The 16,897-nt window shown below is 42.5% G+C and overlaps 2 protein-coding genes across 6 annotated transcripts in view; one reads left to right on the top strand and one right to left on the bottom strand.

The window, feature by feature from the left end:
- The window catches only part of ASTN1 (astrotactin 1), a 299,391-nt gene extending 282,810 nt beyond the window's left edge, over positions 1-16,581 (bottom strand). For 4 of the 5 annotated variants that reach the window (XM_053909243.1, XM_053909246.1, XM_053909244.1 and 1 more), the window contains exon 1: positions 15,918-16,581. In XM_053909243.1, the coding sequence (XP_053765218.1) occupies positions 15,918-16,200 (283 nt within the window). In that variant the 5' untranslated portion in view covers positions 16,201-16,581. The remainder of the gene's footprint in view (positions 1-15,917) is intronic. The other variant, XM_019425686.2, reaches the window with a different exon arrangement.
- The window catches only part of BRINP2 (BMP/retinoic acid inducible neural specific 2), a 128,018-nt gene continuing 126,668 nt past the window's right edge, over positions 15,548-16,897 (top strand). The window contains exon 1 of the mRNA XM_019425702.2: positions 15,548-15,762. The gene's annotated coding sequence lies outside the window, so the exon portion shown is untranslated. The remainder of the gene's footprint in view (positions 15,763-16,897) is intronic.

Raw genomic sequence — 16,897 nt, 5'->3', positions numbered from 1 at the left:
CAATGAAGTGCCAGAAGGCAAGAAATTTACAAAGTAGGAAATGGGATATGTTGTCCACGTCAGCGGTTGGCAGCCTATGACATATGGGCCACTTGCCTATTTTTGAAAATGAAGCTTCGATGGAACAACCACACGCATTCATTTTTGCATTGTCTACAGCTGGTTTTCTGCTACAAAGATACAGTTAGGTAGTTGCACCAGAGACCATATGGGCCGAAAAGCCTAAAGTATTTGCTATCTTGCCCTTTAAGAATAGGTTTGTTGATGGGGTCTATATAGTTAAGGAAATGTTCTTGGGTAAAGGCAGGAGGCGAGAGAGAGAGAGAGAGAAAGAAAACAGAGTGGCAGTACGAAGAATAAGGACAAGGAGGGGCAGGAGGTGATGAAGCTGCTGATGCGTACTTCCAAAAAGGAGGCATCTTCCGGAAGGACAGCAGAATTGTATGGGTCTAGAAGGATGGGTCTTAACTTTTTTGACGTCCCTGTGACAGAGACTGCTATTTTTCCAAAACACCTATTCTGTATCCCTGCTTAGAATTTAAGTTGACCTCTTGCACTGTTGGTAGGAATGCAAACTGGTGCAGGTTATCTGGAAAACAGTCTGGAGGTTCCTCAAAAAATTAAAAATAGAGCTACCCTATGACCCAGCAATAGCACTAGTAGGAATTTACCCAAAGGATACAGGAGTGCTGATGCACCGGGGCACGTGTACCCCAGTGTTCATAGCAGCACTCTCAACAATAGCCAAATTATGGAAAGAGCCTAAATGCCCACCAACTGATGAATGGATAAAGAAGATGTGGTTTATATATTCAATGGAATACCATTTGTCAATGAGATAGAATGAAATCATGCCATTTGCAGCAACGTGGGTGGAACTGGAAGGTATTATGCTGAGTGAAATAAGTCAGTCAGAGAAGGACAGATATCATATGTTTTCTCTCATATGAGGATACTGAGAAACTGAACAGAAGACCATGGGGGAAGGGAAGGGAAAAAAATAGATACAAACAGAGAGGGAGGGAGGCAAACCACAAGAGACTATTAAATACAGAAAACAAACTAAGGGTGGATGGGGGAGTGGGGGAGAGGGGAAAATGGGTGACGGGCATTGAGGATGAGCACTGGGTGTTGTATGTAACCCAATTTGACAACAAATTATATTCATAATAAAAAAATAAAAATAAATAAATAAAATAAAAATGTCAAACATATTGCAACAACAACAACAAAGAATTGAAGCTGAGCACATGGCCACCTAGCTAAGACTGCATTTCCCAGCACCACCTGCCTGGACTTAGGGCAGGTGACAAAGTTCTCACAAGGGCACAGGAGTAGATGTATATATATGTACAATGTGTGTCTCACTTGTTGAAACAAAAAGAATATCGTCATCCTGTACTTCTGCCTTCTAACCTGCTTGTCCATGCACAAGAGGATGATGACCTGGCAGGGAGGCAGAACAGCAAGACGGAAGGACCCCGGAGTGCTGAAAAAGTGCGTGGAATGGAGCTGCCCTTCCAAACTGCACCACGTCTCTTGGGACGGTCATCTGAGAGAGAATAAACTCTTCCTCTTTAAGTTATTTTTAGAGGGCTCGTTGTCCCAGAAGATTAACCTCTTTCCAACTTAGAGGACCCCTTTAAAAATCCGATTAAGCTATGGACTCTCTTTCCAGGAAACTGCACTTAACACACAAATCTTCTACTTAATGGACTCAGGAGCCCATTCATGATGCTGAGGCTAAGAACACCTGGTACGGAAGCATCAGTGAAGAAAGCAGGGCACGGCCATCCCTCCTACGTGCTTAGACAACATTCTGAGAAGGTGTTCAGAGGACACTTCTCAATCAAGTAGCCACTCTTTACCTCTGCACCCTTCCAGGTTGCATTCTGATTAGTGCTAGACTGAAAAGAGCCATCCAGAGGACAGTGGGAAACACAGGAGGGGGAACATGAGAAAGAGAGTAAGTCCAAGGCACAGGGTGAGACTATAAGAGGGAAAAATGAGCAGGAGAATTTTAATCCCCAACATTTGGGAGAAAAGTAGACATACAGGGGAGAACAGGACAATCTGAAGCCATCAGTGCAGGCCATTAGATGTGCCCAGACTTGCACTGCACGTCTCCAGAGGACACTGTATGTACACAGGTTTTACTGGAAATGCTGCCTCATGAAGTTACATGGTGTGGTATAGTCACTAAAAGTATTCTCTCACTATTTAGAATTACAAAAGCCACCTAGAAGCTGGCAGCAATGAAAGAGTCTCTCTGGGCACTTCTCCGGTTTCTATCCTTAGCTTCACGCCCACTCAACCAAAGGCTGTCAACTTCTCACACAGATCCCAAAGAGGGCACTTAAATATTTCTAAACTGCACTTCTTTTCACTCATTTTGGTTTCTACACTTTCTACTTCCTGTTCCCTTAGGCTACAGCTCGTAACTTCTCCTGAAAACTTAGAATCCTCATAGTTGCCAGATTAAATCCCACTATCCTTTAACTTCAATTTAGAACATTTTCTCTGGAAAGAATTTCCTACTATCCTGTCTGATTTAGTTTTTCATTACTGACTAACAAAGCAATCAGTTCTTAACTCAAGTCATTGCATTTACCACACTGTGTAGGACAGTGGCTAAGAATATAGGCTTTACAGATCATTTGAATGTTATATAAATTGCTCTAGAGCAAATAAAGAAGGAAAAGTTAAAAATTATTTTATACAGTAAATGTAAAATTGATACCAAATCTTGGCAAAGAATACACAAAGAAAATGTGAGGCTAACTTCACTTAGGAATACTGGTGCAGAAAAACCCTTAATTCATATTAGCAAACAGACTCCAACAACATATTAAAGGAAAACAACCACTCACTATTTACCAAGTGAAGATTATTTCAGGAATGCAAGGATAGTTCAATATTAGAAAATCCACTTATATAATTCATCCTTTTAATTAGTCTAAGGAGAAAAATCACATGATTATAAATACGAAAGAAATTGTAGTATTTTTAAAAAATCATTCTCAACAAAGAAAGAAACACTCGATTCCTCTCTAACATGATAACGTTTATCTATCTTAACAGAAAAGCAATTACCATAATGGCAAGACAGTACAGTTGCTACCATTAAAGTCAGGAAAAGACAAGAAATTATATTATCATGTTTTTATTTGACATTGTATTGTAGTTACTACTAGTGTAATCAGGCAAGAAAATGAAACCAAAGAAATAAAAATTTGAGGGGACAATATACAACGATCAACATTTGCCTATATGTCTGCCTAACTAAAATACGCAAGAGAACCAACTGAAACACAAGAATAGCTAAAGAATTTAGTAAGGTAGTGGCAGTTGAAAATTAACACATGAATATCGGTATCTTTGATATACACAAACTGTAATCATTTAGGAGATTATATATATATATATATATATATATATATATATATATATATACACACACAATTCATAATACATCTACTACATAGGTATATACAAAATACCTCTTTTACAGGAGTACAGAAAGACAAAATACCTAGAAGTAAATCCAACAAGAAATGTACAAGAACTTTATGACAAGAAAGAAAAACCTTGAAAACCCTACTAGAGGGCAGACCAGAAGTCCCGACCAAATGCAAATATACCAAGTTCTTAAACAGAAAAACTCAACATCGTAAGGATTTAATCTCCCTAAATAAGTTAGTTAAAAATTTTAACAAGATCTCAAACAAAAATACCCAGCTTTTATTTTTCCTGTTCTTTTTTTTTTCAGGAACCGAACAAGCTTCTTTGAAAGTGTCTGTTTATTTCAGATACACTTCACACCCAGCATGGAGCCCAATGCAGGGCTCAAACTCACAACCCTGAAATCAAGACCTGAGCTGAGATCAAGAGTCGGACGTTCAACCAACTGAGCCACCCCAGCACCCATGAAAGTTTACATGAAAAAAAAGTGGCTAGGAAAACTCTGAAAAAGAATACTAGCAGAGGGTGACTAATCCTACAGAACATTAAAACATACTACAATATACTGTAAAGCTTCAATAATTAAAACATGGATAGGCACGTATACACACACACACACACACACACACACACACACACAGTAATAGAACAGAAGTTCAGATAGACCTAAATGTATTAAGGAATTCAGCATGTTATAAAGATGACACCTCTAATCAAAGGGGAAATCACAAACTATTTAATAAATGGTACTGAGACATCTGAGTAACCATCTGGAGAGCTAAATTTGGTACTTCCCACAGTACATCTGGATAAGGTTATGTCTCACAGAGTATGTTAGAATGTTCAAAATATATGAAATATTTAAATGCAAAGAATGAAACCAGTAGAATATAAGGAGAAAAAATGATGAATCATTTTATTATCTTAAAGTGAGGAAGAACTTCCCGACTGAGACTTAAGGTGTGAAAGCCAAAAATAAATAGTAACTTACAAAAAATTCAAAAGCTGTTGGAAAACCAGCCAACTAAACAAAAACACGGGCAAAATCAAGAGACATTAATCTCTTGATCTGAGGAAAAAGTTTATTTGTAACTTCTATTACAGTCAAAGGGATAATCTCCTTAGTGTTTAAAGTGCTTCCAAAAATATGAAGTAACAACGACAGATCACTTAACACTTAGCAAACTGACAAATTTGAGAACACTGGATAAAGACAAGTGTTGGTGGGGGTATGGGGGTATAGTGGCCCTCAAATACTACTGATGAGTGCGCAGACTGGTACAGCCATTCTGAGCACAATCTGACAGTATTTAGTCAAATTAAATATACATGATCTTTAGGAGTCAGTGATTCCACTCCCGCTTAAACATCCCAGAGAAATTTTAACAACAGTCCTTGAGGGAAGATGCACAAAGATGACACATGCAGCGTTATTTATGGGGATGAAGAGCTGGAGGTGACCCAGTGTCCATCACTGAGGGGACTGGTAAAATGTGATGGATACCTGTCATGGAGTCCTCTGCAGCAATGAGAACCATTGGGCTACACCTGTACTGTCCGATAAACCTTTCTGCGATGATGATGGAAGGGTTCTATATACATATTGTATGTAGAATTACACACATATACACTGTATATACTATATAGTTATATCTACTACATACGTATATTGTATAGTATGTACAAAATAGATAATACTGCGTATATCACATGTACTATATGTGTTACACGTACCATAATGTATACGCACTATAATGTACTATAAATGTACTATTCGATATGGTAGTCATGAGCCACGTGAGGTTCTTCAAATGCAAATTAATGAAAATTTTTAAAAAGTAAAACATTCAGCTGCTCAGTCGCACCAGCTGCATTTCAGGTGCTGAAGAGCCACGTGCGGCTCAGGATTACCATATTGCATAAGGCATATGTACAACATTCTCATTATTATGGAAAGAAAGCTCAGTTAGACAGTGTTGGGCTCTATCTGCACCTAGTGACATGAGGACATCTTAAAAAAAAGCGCTGAGCGCAAAGAGTAAGAATCAGAATGGCATTATATTACATCACCATTTAGTTAAGTCACAAATGCAGGAACACAAAACAACTACTCACATTTTGCAAGAAGACATAGCCCTCCCCCCCACCAAAAGATAAACATTAGGAAAATTAGAGTGCTTGCCTGTGAGGAAAGGTAGGTGGGAATTGGGAGCAGTGATAAAGAGAAACAAAGAGCCAAATATATGAACCACTGGAAGAAGGAGGGTTTTCATAGGCCTATGACAAAATGTATTGTAAACTGAGGAGTATGATTAACTCAAACCTCTGCACTGAAATTACAAAAACAAAAAGAGAACACACAAAACCGCATATGCGAATATTTACAGCATTTGTATTCCTAATTGCCCAAGACTAGAAGCAACAAAATATTCTTCAACAGGTAAATGGATACAAACTGTGGTATATTCATACAATGGAGTATTATTCAACAATAACAATGAATGAGCTATCAAGCCAAAAAAAAAAAAAATCGATGTGGATGAATCTTAAATGCATAATGCTAAATGAAAAGAGGCAAGTCTGCAAAGGGTACACACTGTATGATTATAATTCTATAACATTCTGAAAAAGGCAGAACTATAGTGACAGCAAAGATCTGTGGTTGCCAGAGTTTGGACGTAATGAAGGGAAGGTTGAATAGGTGAAGGGCAGGGGATTGTGTAGGGCATTAAAACTATTATGTGGGATCCTAGAATTGCAGATATTTGATAGTATGCATTTCATTTGTTAAAAACCCATAGAATTTTAGAGCACAAAGAGCCCCTCTCAATGCATGCAAATTAAAAGAAAAATCATTTAGGAGGCTGGGTGATCCTGGGATGGAATGTAGAACGAGGCAGAACTCTAATTCTATCAAAAATATATGAAACAACCTCACAAAGCGGGGGGGGGGGGGGGGGGGGGGGCATCCTGACTTACATACCTTCGGCTGGTCTTTTAAGACTAAAGACAAAAGATGCTGTATGTAAGAATTATACTCTAATTGATCAAGTTTGTCCCCACTGGGGTATGGGTAAACAATTCTGATACTGCCACAGATGCACAGTGGAAGTGAACAATTAAAAAAATGGATGGAAGACAGAACCAGATTTCTCAATGCTGGGCTGGGCTAAAGAAAGGCAAGAGACTAGAATGATCCATGGATTAGATAATGCGTTAGAGCCAGACACATCAGCATGAACTCATGCTTAGCTTAATAAGATACAGATGGTTACTTATAGAAATATTTATAAATATGTGTGTACATAGGAGTTAGTATATACACATGTTATTTCCTTGCTCTGTCAGCTGAGATCCTACAAGCTACAATACCCCAGAATAAATAAATACAGTGCCTAGATCTTGTTTAATACTAATCTCTAATTTAAAGAATCAGGGCTAATTAGAGAAAGAGCTGATTCTAGAACTCTGGGGGCAGGGGCTAGGGGGCATAGTAGGCATATACAAAATGAGCTGGAGCAGAAAGAGATAAAAAGTAACAAAGTGCTCAAAAAACAAAAACAAAGCAAATGCCCACATTGATGAGGTTACCTCAAAGGCACACAGAAGCCAACTGAAAGAGCTCCCATTAGCCAAAGCTGGAACAATTTCAGCAATAAAATCAATAAAGCAGTATTGGATTATAACCCAAAGTATAAAATAAGTATTTGTGAGTCCATATGATATAAATAAATGATTAAATAAATACATTAATGAGGGATAAGAGACAATTCTCTCATGTACAATAATTCAAAATAATTTATGTAGCTACTCAGCTCTCAAAATGGTAGACCACAACTCCCCAGCTTCTTAGTATATACTATACACAGTGAATTCCTTCAAAGAGTACAGCATGGAAAGGGGAGGAAAGAGAATAACTTCCAGTAGAGAAATCTGACAAATTCTACTTCAGTCAGGTGATGGAGGGCAACAGCAACAATGCTAAGTCATATTGACAGAATGTGCCCTTGACATGATGTGAAAAATGGCTTCCTCCCCAAAACACATAGTTCCGGTCTCATTGTGAACAAACAAATCCCAGTTAAGGGACACCCTGCAAAATACCTGACCAATACTCCTCAAAACTGTTAAGGTCATCAAAAACTGGTAAGATCATCAAAAACAAGTCTGAGAAACAGCCACAGCCAAGAAGAGTATATGGAGACTTGATGACTCCATGTAATGTGGCGTCCTGGTTAAGATCTTGGGAAAGAAAAAAAGGGATATTAGGTAAAAACTAAGGAAATCTACACAAAGGATGGACTTTAATAGTAATGTATCAACATTGGTTCTTTAACTGCAATAAATACATCATACCAACATAAGATGTTATTTAACAGGAGAAAATGGATGTGGGGTATGAGAACTCTGTACTATCTTTGCAATTTTTCTGTAAATCTAGAACTACTACAAAAAATTAACTTTAGGTGTGTCTGGGGGGCTCAGTCTGTTACGTGTCAACTCTTCATTTCAGCTCAGGTCACGATTTCATGGTTTGTGAGATCAAGCCCCATGTCTGCACTATCAGTGCAGGGCCGGCTTGTGATTCTCTCTCTCGGTCTCTCTTTTTCTGCCCCTCCCTTATCCACTCATGCTCTCTCTCTCAAAAATAAACACTAAAAAAATGTAAGTTTATTTTTAAACAAGGAACAAAAACAAAAATGAAACACTGCCAGAATGTCTGAAGCCCCTCTTCTTTCCCTCCGCCTTCACATTATCTTCCCTTTCCACCAGACATAACACCCAACTTTTATTTTGTGGGTTTTGTTTCTTTGCTTTTCATAAAAAATGTATATCTTTATGTCCTCAAATAATGTGTTGCTATTTTGAATTTTATATAAATGAGACCGTGCTGTATTTGTTTTTAATGTTTATTTGAGAGAGAGAGCAGAGGAGGGGCAGAGACAGTGAGCGAGTGAATCTTCTGTGCTGACAGCACAGAGCCTGATATAGGGCTCGAACCCATGAACCATGAGATCATGACCTGAGCTGAAACCAAGAGTCAGATGCTTAACCAACTGAGCCACCCAGGTGCCCCAATATGATGTATGAATGTTTCAGCTAGTTGCTTATTTTTTACTTAACATTACAGTTGTAAGATGCATCCATGTTGGTGTATGTGGCTGCAATTCATTTATTTTCATGGCTGGATAGCATTCCATTGGATGACTGTTACACCTCCATACTTCTAGCTTCCTATTAATGGACACTGGTTGCTTCCAGATTTTGTTACGACTAAAAAGGCTACTACAACATTCCTGTGTATTGTGAAAATTACTAAAGACAAACCTCATTGAAGTGACCGGGGGAGGCTAGAAGGGGGAGCCCTACCACTCAATGTCAATCACAGGAAGAACTATCAATCACAAACCCCAACAGAAGAATCATTCATAGGAAAGAACGATCAGTTCACAGGCCCCAACAGGAAAAGATGTACACTGAATCTTCTACAAGAAGTCCACTAGCCCTGCAACTCAGACAATGAGAAATCATCATCACCCTGAATCCTTGCATTTCACCAACGGACTGTCATTCAAAACAACCCCTCTCAACTTCCTCTGTCTTCTCCATAAAATAATGTTCCTCTCCTTTGTTAGACTTGCCTATGGTTCTGCCATAGCTTCTATGTCCTCATTTGGAATTCTCTGCCATTCCCAAATGAACCCATTGCTGCTGGTAAAAGAACTTTATTTTTAATGCTTATTTATTTTTGAGAGAGGCACAGAGTGCAAGCAGGGTAGGGGCAGAGAGAGAGAGAGGGAGACACAGAATCCAAAGCAGGCTCCAGGCTCTGAGCTGTCAGCACAGAGCCCAACATGGGGCTCGAACCCACGAACTGCGAGATCATGACCTGAGCCGAAGCCGGATACTTAACCGACTGCACCACCCAGGCACCACAAGAACTTTTATTTTAAGGTTAACAATATACATATAAAAATTCCTGTGTAGTAAATACCTGGAAGTAGAAATGCTGGATTGTGAGACATGCATGTTCTCAACTTTACCATGTGATACCAAACTGTTCTATAAAAGTTGTCATATATCAATTTAGACAACTATCACCAACAGTTTAATTTGTACAAATTTTGTTCCTTGGAAACCCAGGAATCAACAGAGGCACCTCATCGTGTTGTCTCAAAATTTTAAATTGTATGCAATTTAAAAAATAAGTTAATAACTATTACATACTTATAATAAAAAGAATGATGATAGATGACAAGTTGTGGTACATTAGAAATTACCAGAGGCCTTAACTTGTCCTGAGAGATTAACTTGCTTAAATAAAAGAGCTTTTTTCTGCCATTTGTGTGCATATATTTCAACTCAGTGTGAAAGTGGAGAAATAAAGACGGGACGTGTCCCCGCGGAAAGGAAGTCAAGTTCTGTGCCCATAAACTGACGTTAATCTGAGAAACTTCGAGCCTTTTGGGTTTAATTGCATTTCCGCCCTCAAAAAAAAACTCCCTCCAAATACATACATATATATATGCTCTATAAAACAAGACCTCAATCTTCACTCCAAAAAACTGCAAAGAAATTAAACTTGTATTTCCTTTTTTCCTTCAAAAACTCCAATGACTTGAATTCAAACCTATCAGTATATCTACAAGAGCATCTGAAGTGTTGTAAAATTCATCACCCTGGCATTCAAAATGCCTTTGATGTAAAAATCTACATTTCTGTAGACAAACTATAAATAATAATCCTCTCAATACTGTAAATTAGTGCATTCTTCTGCTTTGAGTTATGTAAGTATAGGAGACCCTACTTTCAGATTGCTACCATTCATCCTCCTGGTGTCTTAGATGGGCTGTCACTGTATATAAATTTATTTACTGTTAACCTAAGCAGCTGACTGTAACAGAGAGTAAAAGGAAGGACAAGAAATTTTAAAGTTTCTTCTCAAATGGAGAATTGGACGGACGAGTGAAAAAAAAAAAAAAAGTAGGGTTGTTTCCTAACAAGCAAAGCTCAACTTTTGCAGAAAGGTAGAAAATTATGCCCACTATCACACTGGAAGCCAATTAAAAAGCTCAGTAAAGGGCGCCTGGATGGCTCAGTTGGTAAGCATCCAACTTCAGCTCGGGTCATGATCTCCCGGTTCGTGAGTTCAAGCCCCGCCATTGGACTCCGTGCTGACAGCTCGGAGCCTGGAGCCTGCTTGGGATTCTGTGTCTCCCTCTCTCTCTGCCCCTCCCCCACTCACACTCTCTCTCTCAAAAATAAGAAAACATTTTTAAAAAATTAAAAAAAAAAAAGCTCAGTAACTGCTAATCGAGCAGCTCCACGGGGCCCTGACAGTGGATTCAAAGCACAAGGCTACTTGATACAAAGGGCAGTGGCCTGGGACAAGGAGCTAAAACCTTCTGGATGGCTCCATTTATCTGTGGAGCCGTCTCTCTGGGATTCCCAGTTTGCATTTCTGCGGGGTCTTTGTAAGAAGAGCACTGGACAGGTTATCTTCATCCCCACGGATCCTACATCATTCATCACCACAGAGGGTGCCGTCTGTACACATCATGGAACATGGCTCCCCAAACCTGGACACTATAAATGAAACAAGAATCCCCATCTCTGCTTCGATGAGTAAGTATATCTGCTAAGGCAAATATTTGTTGATGAAGTTCACTCTCTTCCGCATTAAGGCTTGGGTGAGAAATCACTCAATGGGCAAGGATATTCAAAAGGTATTTACGTAGACGTCATGAAGGATTCTTCCGTACAAAGTAGGTTAGCGTACTTTCCCTATCCTACACCATTGCCGAGCCTTCTTTTATCCAATCATGAAAAAGAACAGATTTTGAAAAATTTTAAGGCATAAAATCGCCACTAAGAGAAAGGTTTAAATGTCATATCGACCTGAGTTCAAGTAATGGATCCATCAATTGTGAGCTTTGCGACCCTGAGTGAGTTATTTAACCTCTCTGATCCTTACTTTTCTCCACTGTTGGAAGAAGTGAAAAGCCAGGAGTTGACACCAGATCTGTCTTCAAAGCTTGTTCTTTTAACCACCACACTGGACTGTTCCAGACAGTTTAAACTGCACCTTGCATGTGGGAACGTACTACATCTCTGCGGGCTGATTGATTTATCTTCGGGAGTACCTTCTTCTATCAAAAGCCATGGCAGCTAAAACTAAACACCAAGGCTCAGGAGAAACAGCCTTCTTCGCTAAGTTTCACACATGCACGAGCTCAATCTTTGGGTCTGAAACACAGGAGCACCCCTCAACAGTAGTGAGACTGATAAATCTGTTCTGTTCACAGCACAGAAGACCACACTTCAATGCAGGTTAAGCAACTGTGTCAAAATCAGACATACCTCCAAAGCAAGAAGGTCTACGGTCTTAAGAGCTTGGATACAAAATTTTAGTTGAGATAGGAAATTTTCATGATTTTATCTTCTCCTGAGAGAGTAATAAGGCCTTTTAAAGAAACTTCCAACGTGAAATACACATTGCTAACAAAGTCTGTCCAAAATAGGGTGGGGAGGATACTGACGAAGCAGGGCCCACTCACTTCTCCTGTTTCAATTCTCTAGAACACCATGAACTTTTGAGATCATCAATTGCAACCTGTCCATTACAACTGGACCACCTCCTGGAACATATCTTTCTACTTTGGACTGAAATCCAATGTAACACCTGTTAGCTTAATAGCCAACGGGTTAACTCTGTCAGCACCAATCATAATTCTTTCAAAACAAGTTTCCTCACCATGTGGGTTTTGCCTTTACAAACCTGTACTCTCTGCTTGCAATTTGAGCATACTTTCTTTTTCCATGGACTCTATCTCCTGGATTGCAATACCTAAGACCCATGCCCCTCCAAAAACCAATCAAACAAAGAAGCCTATGGTTATTTTATAGCCTCTTTTTAGTCCACAGGTCTATGCATATAAAGATCTTAAATTGGAAACTGTCTTTCCTTTGGAACATTATAGAGTTTCCCCAACATTTCTGAAAGCAGGTTTAGACTGCCTGACTTAGAGTTGCTAGATAAATACCATAAAGAAAAGGTTAGCATGACAATCTAGAGATGGCAGGCCTTGACTAAAAACATTCCAATTCAAAGCATTTTAAAATTACAGGTAGCGAAACAAAGCACAACTGAAAAGTTACACGTGGCCCTTGCACACTTTGGACAATAAGAGCTCCCACTACCCCACCCCACCCCCAACACTGCCCCACAGGATGACCCATCCTACAAGCAAAACCCACAGCATTGCTGGCTGAAGTAGCTGCTGGGAGTCAGGCTTCACGACCTTCTATGTCAAATCAGCCCTGCACTGCCTGGCTTCTAAGTGGAGAACTATGCTCCACTCTCTCGAGCCGCACACCGTCCCGACGACTCTCCTCCCACAAGGGCGATCCCAGTACTGCACCACACTCGGGCCATCCCGTATTCCTGTTCATCACCACCCACTGCTGAGATGGCTTCACCTTCCCCTTGGCCAAGCCAAATTGAATCCATCTTTAATCTTGTTCGTGTTTTGACTTTTTAAATCCGCACAAAGAGGACGGAAGTGGGATACACGCATGTGCCTTGGGGGACGGGTAAAGCTTCCTAGAGAGGTGAACAAGTGTGCATGGTTTAAAAGGAAGAACAGATGGGTGCCAAGTAGAGAAGGGGGAAAGCGCATTCCAGGTAGAAGGAACAGCATATGCAAAGTCTTGCAGGGACATGAGGCTGGGGACGTTGGCTGGAGTCAGAACATAGTCTTGTTTGCCTCACTGAAAAAAACAGGACTTGATCCTGGAGACAAAAGGAAATCAAAGGAGCTGATTTGGGTCAAGGTCGCTAATGAAGCCCATGTCATCCATGGAGTCTGCTCTTACCATACAAGTAGTTCCTTCCCCAGCATTCCCACACCCCTTAACACCCATACCACACGATCAAGTGTTATTTCTTCCAATTCTTACAGGTATTTCAGTCTGTTTTCCCTGACTAGAGAGAATCCGAGGGCAGGGGCCTTTTATTTTTTTTTTCACTTGTCTATCTTAATAATGCCTACGAGTGCTGAGCAAGTGAATGATCAGTAATTTCCCAGGACTAGTGAATTTGTATTCCTCTAGAGGATGGCTTAAGCACACTTCAGTTCCAGAGATAAGAGTAGGGAAGCTCAAAACCAAAGTCACTACAGCCCTTACTATTGGCCACGAGCAACAGAATCCAGGACCACAAAACTTAACTTCAAGAGCAATTATATACTTGAATCTTTCCTCCATGAACCTGGACTAGCTCTGCTCCCTTACACAAGCTGACAGTCACTCCTATTCCCCCTGGGAATACTGGGCCAGAAGGGATAGGCATCAGCACATCTCTGGTTCTGAACATGCCCCCACTGACAGGGGGTAGGGGGAGACACAATCAAAGCATTTAGGAAATGCATCTGGCCATGAAGTGAGAGTGTGTCTGTTCCTGTATGTAAATGCCAAGTTGCAGGAGGTTACCATAGCAACTCCAGCAGGGTGCTGCAGTGGGCAGCTTTGCATAGAGGTGCAGAAACCCTATTCTTTAACATCTGGTCTTTCACTGTGCACACTGGATCCCAGCAGGCTTTAGGCCCTGGCTTTGGGATTCTGCAAAAAAGGACATGAAAATTTTGAAGAACTGCTAGTCCAGTTTCCCATTTTTTATGCACCACACACATCCCTCCTCATGCACAGTAAACACTGATTGTAGAGCCCAAAACAGGGCTCTTTAGAAACACAGAATTCCCTACACTCATTCTTGTATATTATGATGAACAGATTGTACTTGCACATCAGCATGACTTCCACACAAAATCTACAACCACTGAATAACCCGGCAATTTTTGTACACTTTAATGAGTAGCATATGCCCAGTGTCCCCATTCCCAGCCAGCCCCCAGCTTTTATTATGTTATTGGTATGTCTTTAACGCAAAAATAAATAATGCCATCCAGAGTGTAGGCTGGACTTAATGGGGTCAACTAAGCTGCACTCTAGGAAACGCAAACCAACTTTTCAAAGGATCCGGCAATTTCTGAAATTGCTTTTCTGTGGGGGTTGGAGAGTGGGAGGTTTACTCACCCACTTCTTAACGCTTTCACTATGAAGAGCTCTCTGGCGAATAAAGAGCATGAGGGAGATGTTAGATGACATTCCACATGTGGCTGTCACCTACATATGGCCATCAGGAAGCCATGTTCCTACAAAGTGAACTCCAGCTGGTAGTACATTAAGTAGATGGAACAGCCTCCTGGACGGTTTTGTTGTTTTTCAGTTTTTGGATCTAAAGACGAACTTTGAATTGGGTTATCTCTGAATTCTCGCCTGGGCAAAAGAAGGATGATTTAGAGCATCACTAAAGAAATGGACTGCATGGTGGGCCTGCACAGCAGGGGAGACATACATCTGCACAGGGAGTAGGAAAAGAAATTTTGGTTAATGAAGTCACATGAACCTGTGGTGCTTTGCAAGATGCTGGAGCAGGACCACAATATCTTTGCAGCCTGGTAGTGAAAAAGAGGTGAGTCAGAAATGACGTAGAGGTTCCAGGATCTGAAGGAGTTTTGTGGCCTAAGAAAATTAAAATAGGGGTACTGGGAGAGAGATGTAAACAAAGGAAGGAACGGAGAGCTCTTACCCAGGGAGATCATTCTAGGTGCAGGAACGTCTATGCCTACCTAACGTAGCAACTGGGAACAAAGAAGATGCCAACATTAAGAGACTACAGTCGGATGATTTCTTTATGCGAGGAATTGGGATGTGACATGGACATGTGGAGGTGGCTGGATGAGGACACTGTTGCACGTAGGCACCGAGGGAGGACTTGCCAGGATGGACATCAGGGGTAGAGGAAACTTGAGTGTTCTGAAGGAAGGCCAGAAAGAGTGTCAGTAATCTGGTGAAAGAGAAAGAACCCTCTCAGAGGGTGCAGCCTAGAGATCCAGCCGGTGCAATCCGGCCTGCACACGCCTGCCAAGGTGGGGGCCAGATACCTGTTTCTAACTCCCCCCAGGAAATGCCGTAGGTGTCCAGGGGGTGTGAAGCCAAGAACTGAGCATGTGGCCAGAGAGTGGGGAGAAGGGCTTATGGGAGTGGAGCTGGTAGCCTCCAAGAAGTGCTCTGTCAGTCTGCTCCTGAAGGAAAGCGGGGAGGTCAAGGCCGGGAAAGGTTTCAGAGAGACCCCTGCAACCCGCTTCCGTGGGGCAGGGCGGCCGCGGAGAGGTCGAGGGCCCGGCGTCCAGGTCGGAAGCGGGGAGAAGCCGGGGGCACGGAGGCGCCGGCCGGCAGGTGGGTGTGGAGGGCGGGCCGGGCGCGGGGCGGATCCAGGAGGTAGCTGTGGGGGAGGGGAGGTCGGCGGCTAGTGGGTGTGTGGAGCTAGGGGAGGTGGGGGGTGGGGGCGCCGGGCCGCGCCTCGGGCCGCCTCGACCTCCCCCGGGACTCACCCAGCACGAAGTAGGGCAGCTCCGTGTTTTCCAGGTCGTCCACCACGACCATTTCTCCCGGGAAGTCGTTGCGCACCGAGAAGAGGAGCTTGGGCTCGGAGGCCGAGGGGCTGTGCATGATGCTCAGGTCGTTCTCGCGCAGGAAGGGCAGCGCCGACACCGTGATGCTCTTGAGCTTGCACTCCAGCTCCTTGGATGGGTCCACGTCGCCGGCGGCCGTGGCCAGCACCGCCGCCGGCCCCCAGCAGCAGGCTAGCAGGGCGCAGAGCCCGGCTAAAGCCATCTTGAGCCCCGGCCGCCTTCCTCCGGCGCCGCGAAGGTGGGGGAGGCGGCGAGCGGGCGGGAGCGAGCGAGCGCGGGAGGCGGGGGAGGCTGCGGAGGGACGTGGAGCCGGGAGAGCCCAGCTCCGCGGAGCCAGACGCCGCGCGCCGTGCGCGGGGCTTGCGCGCTGCTGCCCGGAGCGCCCGCGTTCTTTGTTCCTCGCAGCTGCTTCGCTGGGGAAGGGAAGGGGGGGAAGGAGGAGAGAAGGGAAGGAAGGACGTCGGAGGAGAGAGGAAGGGAGCTGAGGATTCTAGGGAATCAGGTCAGCCCCCAGCAGGCTGCCGGTGCTGCCGCCTTTCTCCTCCTTCGCCTCCCCCGGCACGAGCACGCTCTTGGCTAGGAAATACCTGCACAGCGTTTTTTAAAAATCGGTCTTTGCAATGCAAAATCTTCCCTCTCGCATCATCATCCGGATGGCTCGGGAAGGGCACTCAGGCACACACCTTAAAAGGCGTTTCCTGAGAGCAGGTGGGGGGGGGGTCTTTCTAGATGCAAATGAGCCCCCCGTTATCTTGTCGGTGTAGGTGGCCCCATTCTTTTTTACCCACTGTTTGTGCAAATATATGTTGGATAAACGGGTGCTGAGAAATATGGACGTATATATTTTTACTCAGCACTACTTTGCAGAAATATTTAGAGGAAATACGTGGGTTGTAGAT

The sequence above is a fragment of the Panthera pardus genome, unplaced genomic scaffold, assembly GCF_024362965.1.
Source record: "Panthera pardus isolate Hobbes unplaced genomic scaffold, ASM2436296v1 HiC_scaffold_21, whole genome shotgun sequence".
NCBI lineage: Eukaryota > Metazoa > Chordata > Mammalia > Carnivora > Felidae > Panthera > Panthera pardus.
This window is presented reverse-complemented; position numbering and strand designations above follow the sequence as displayed.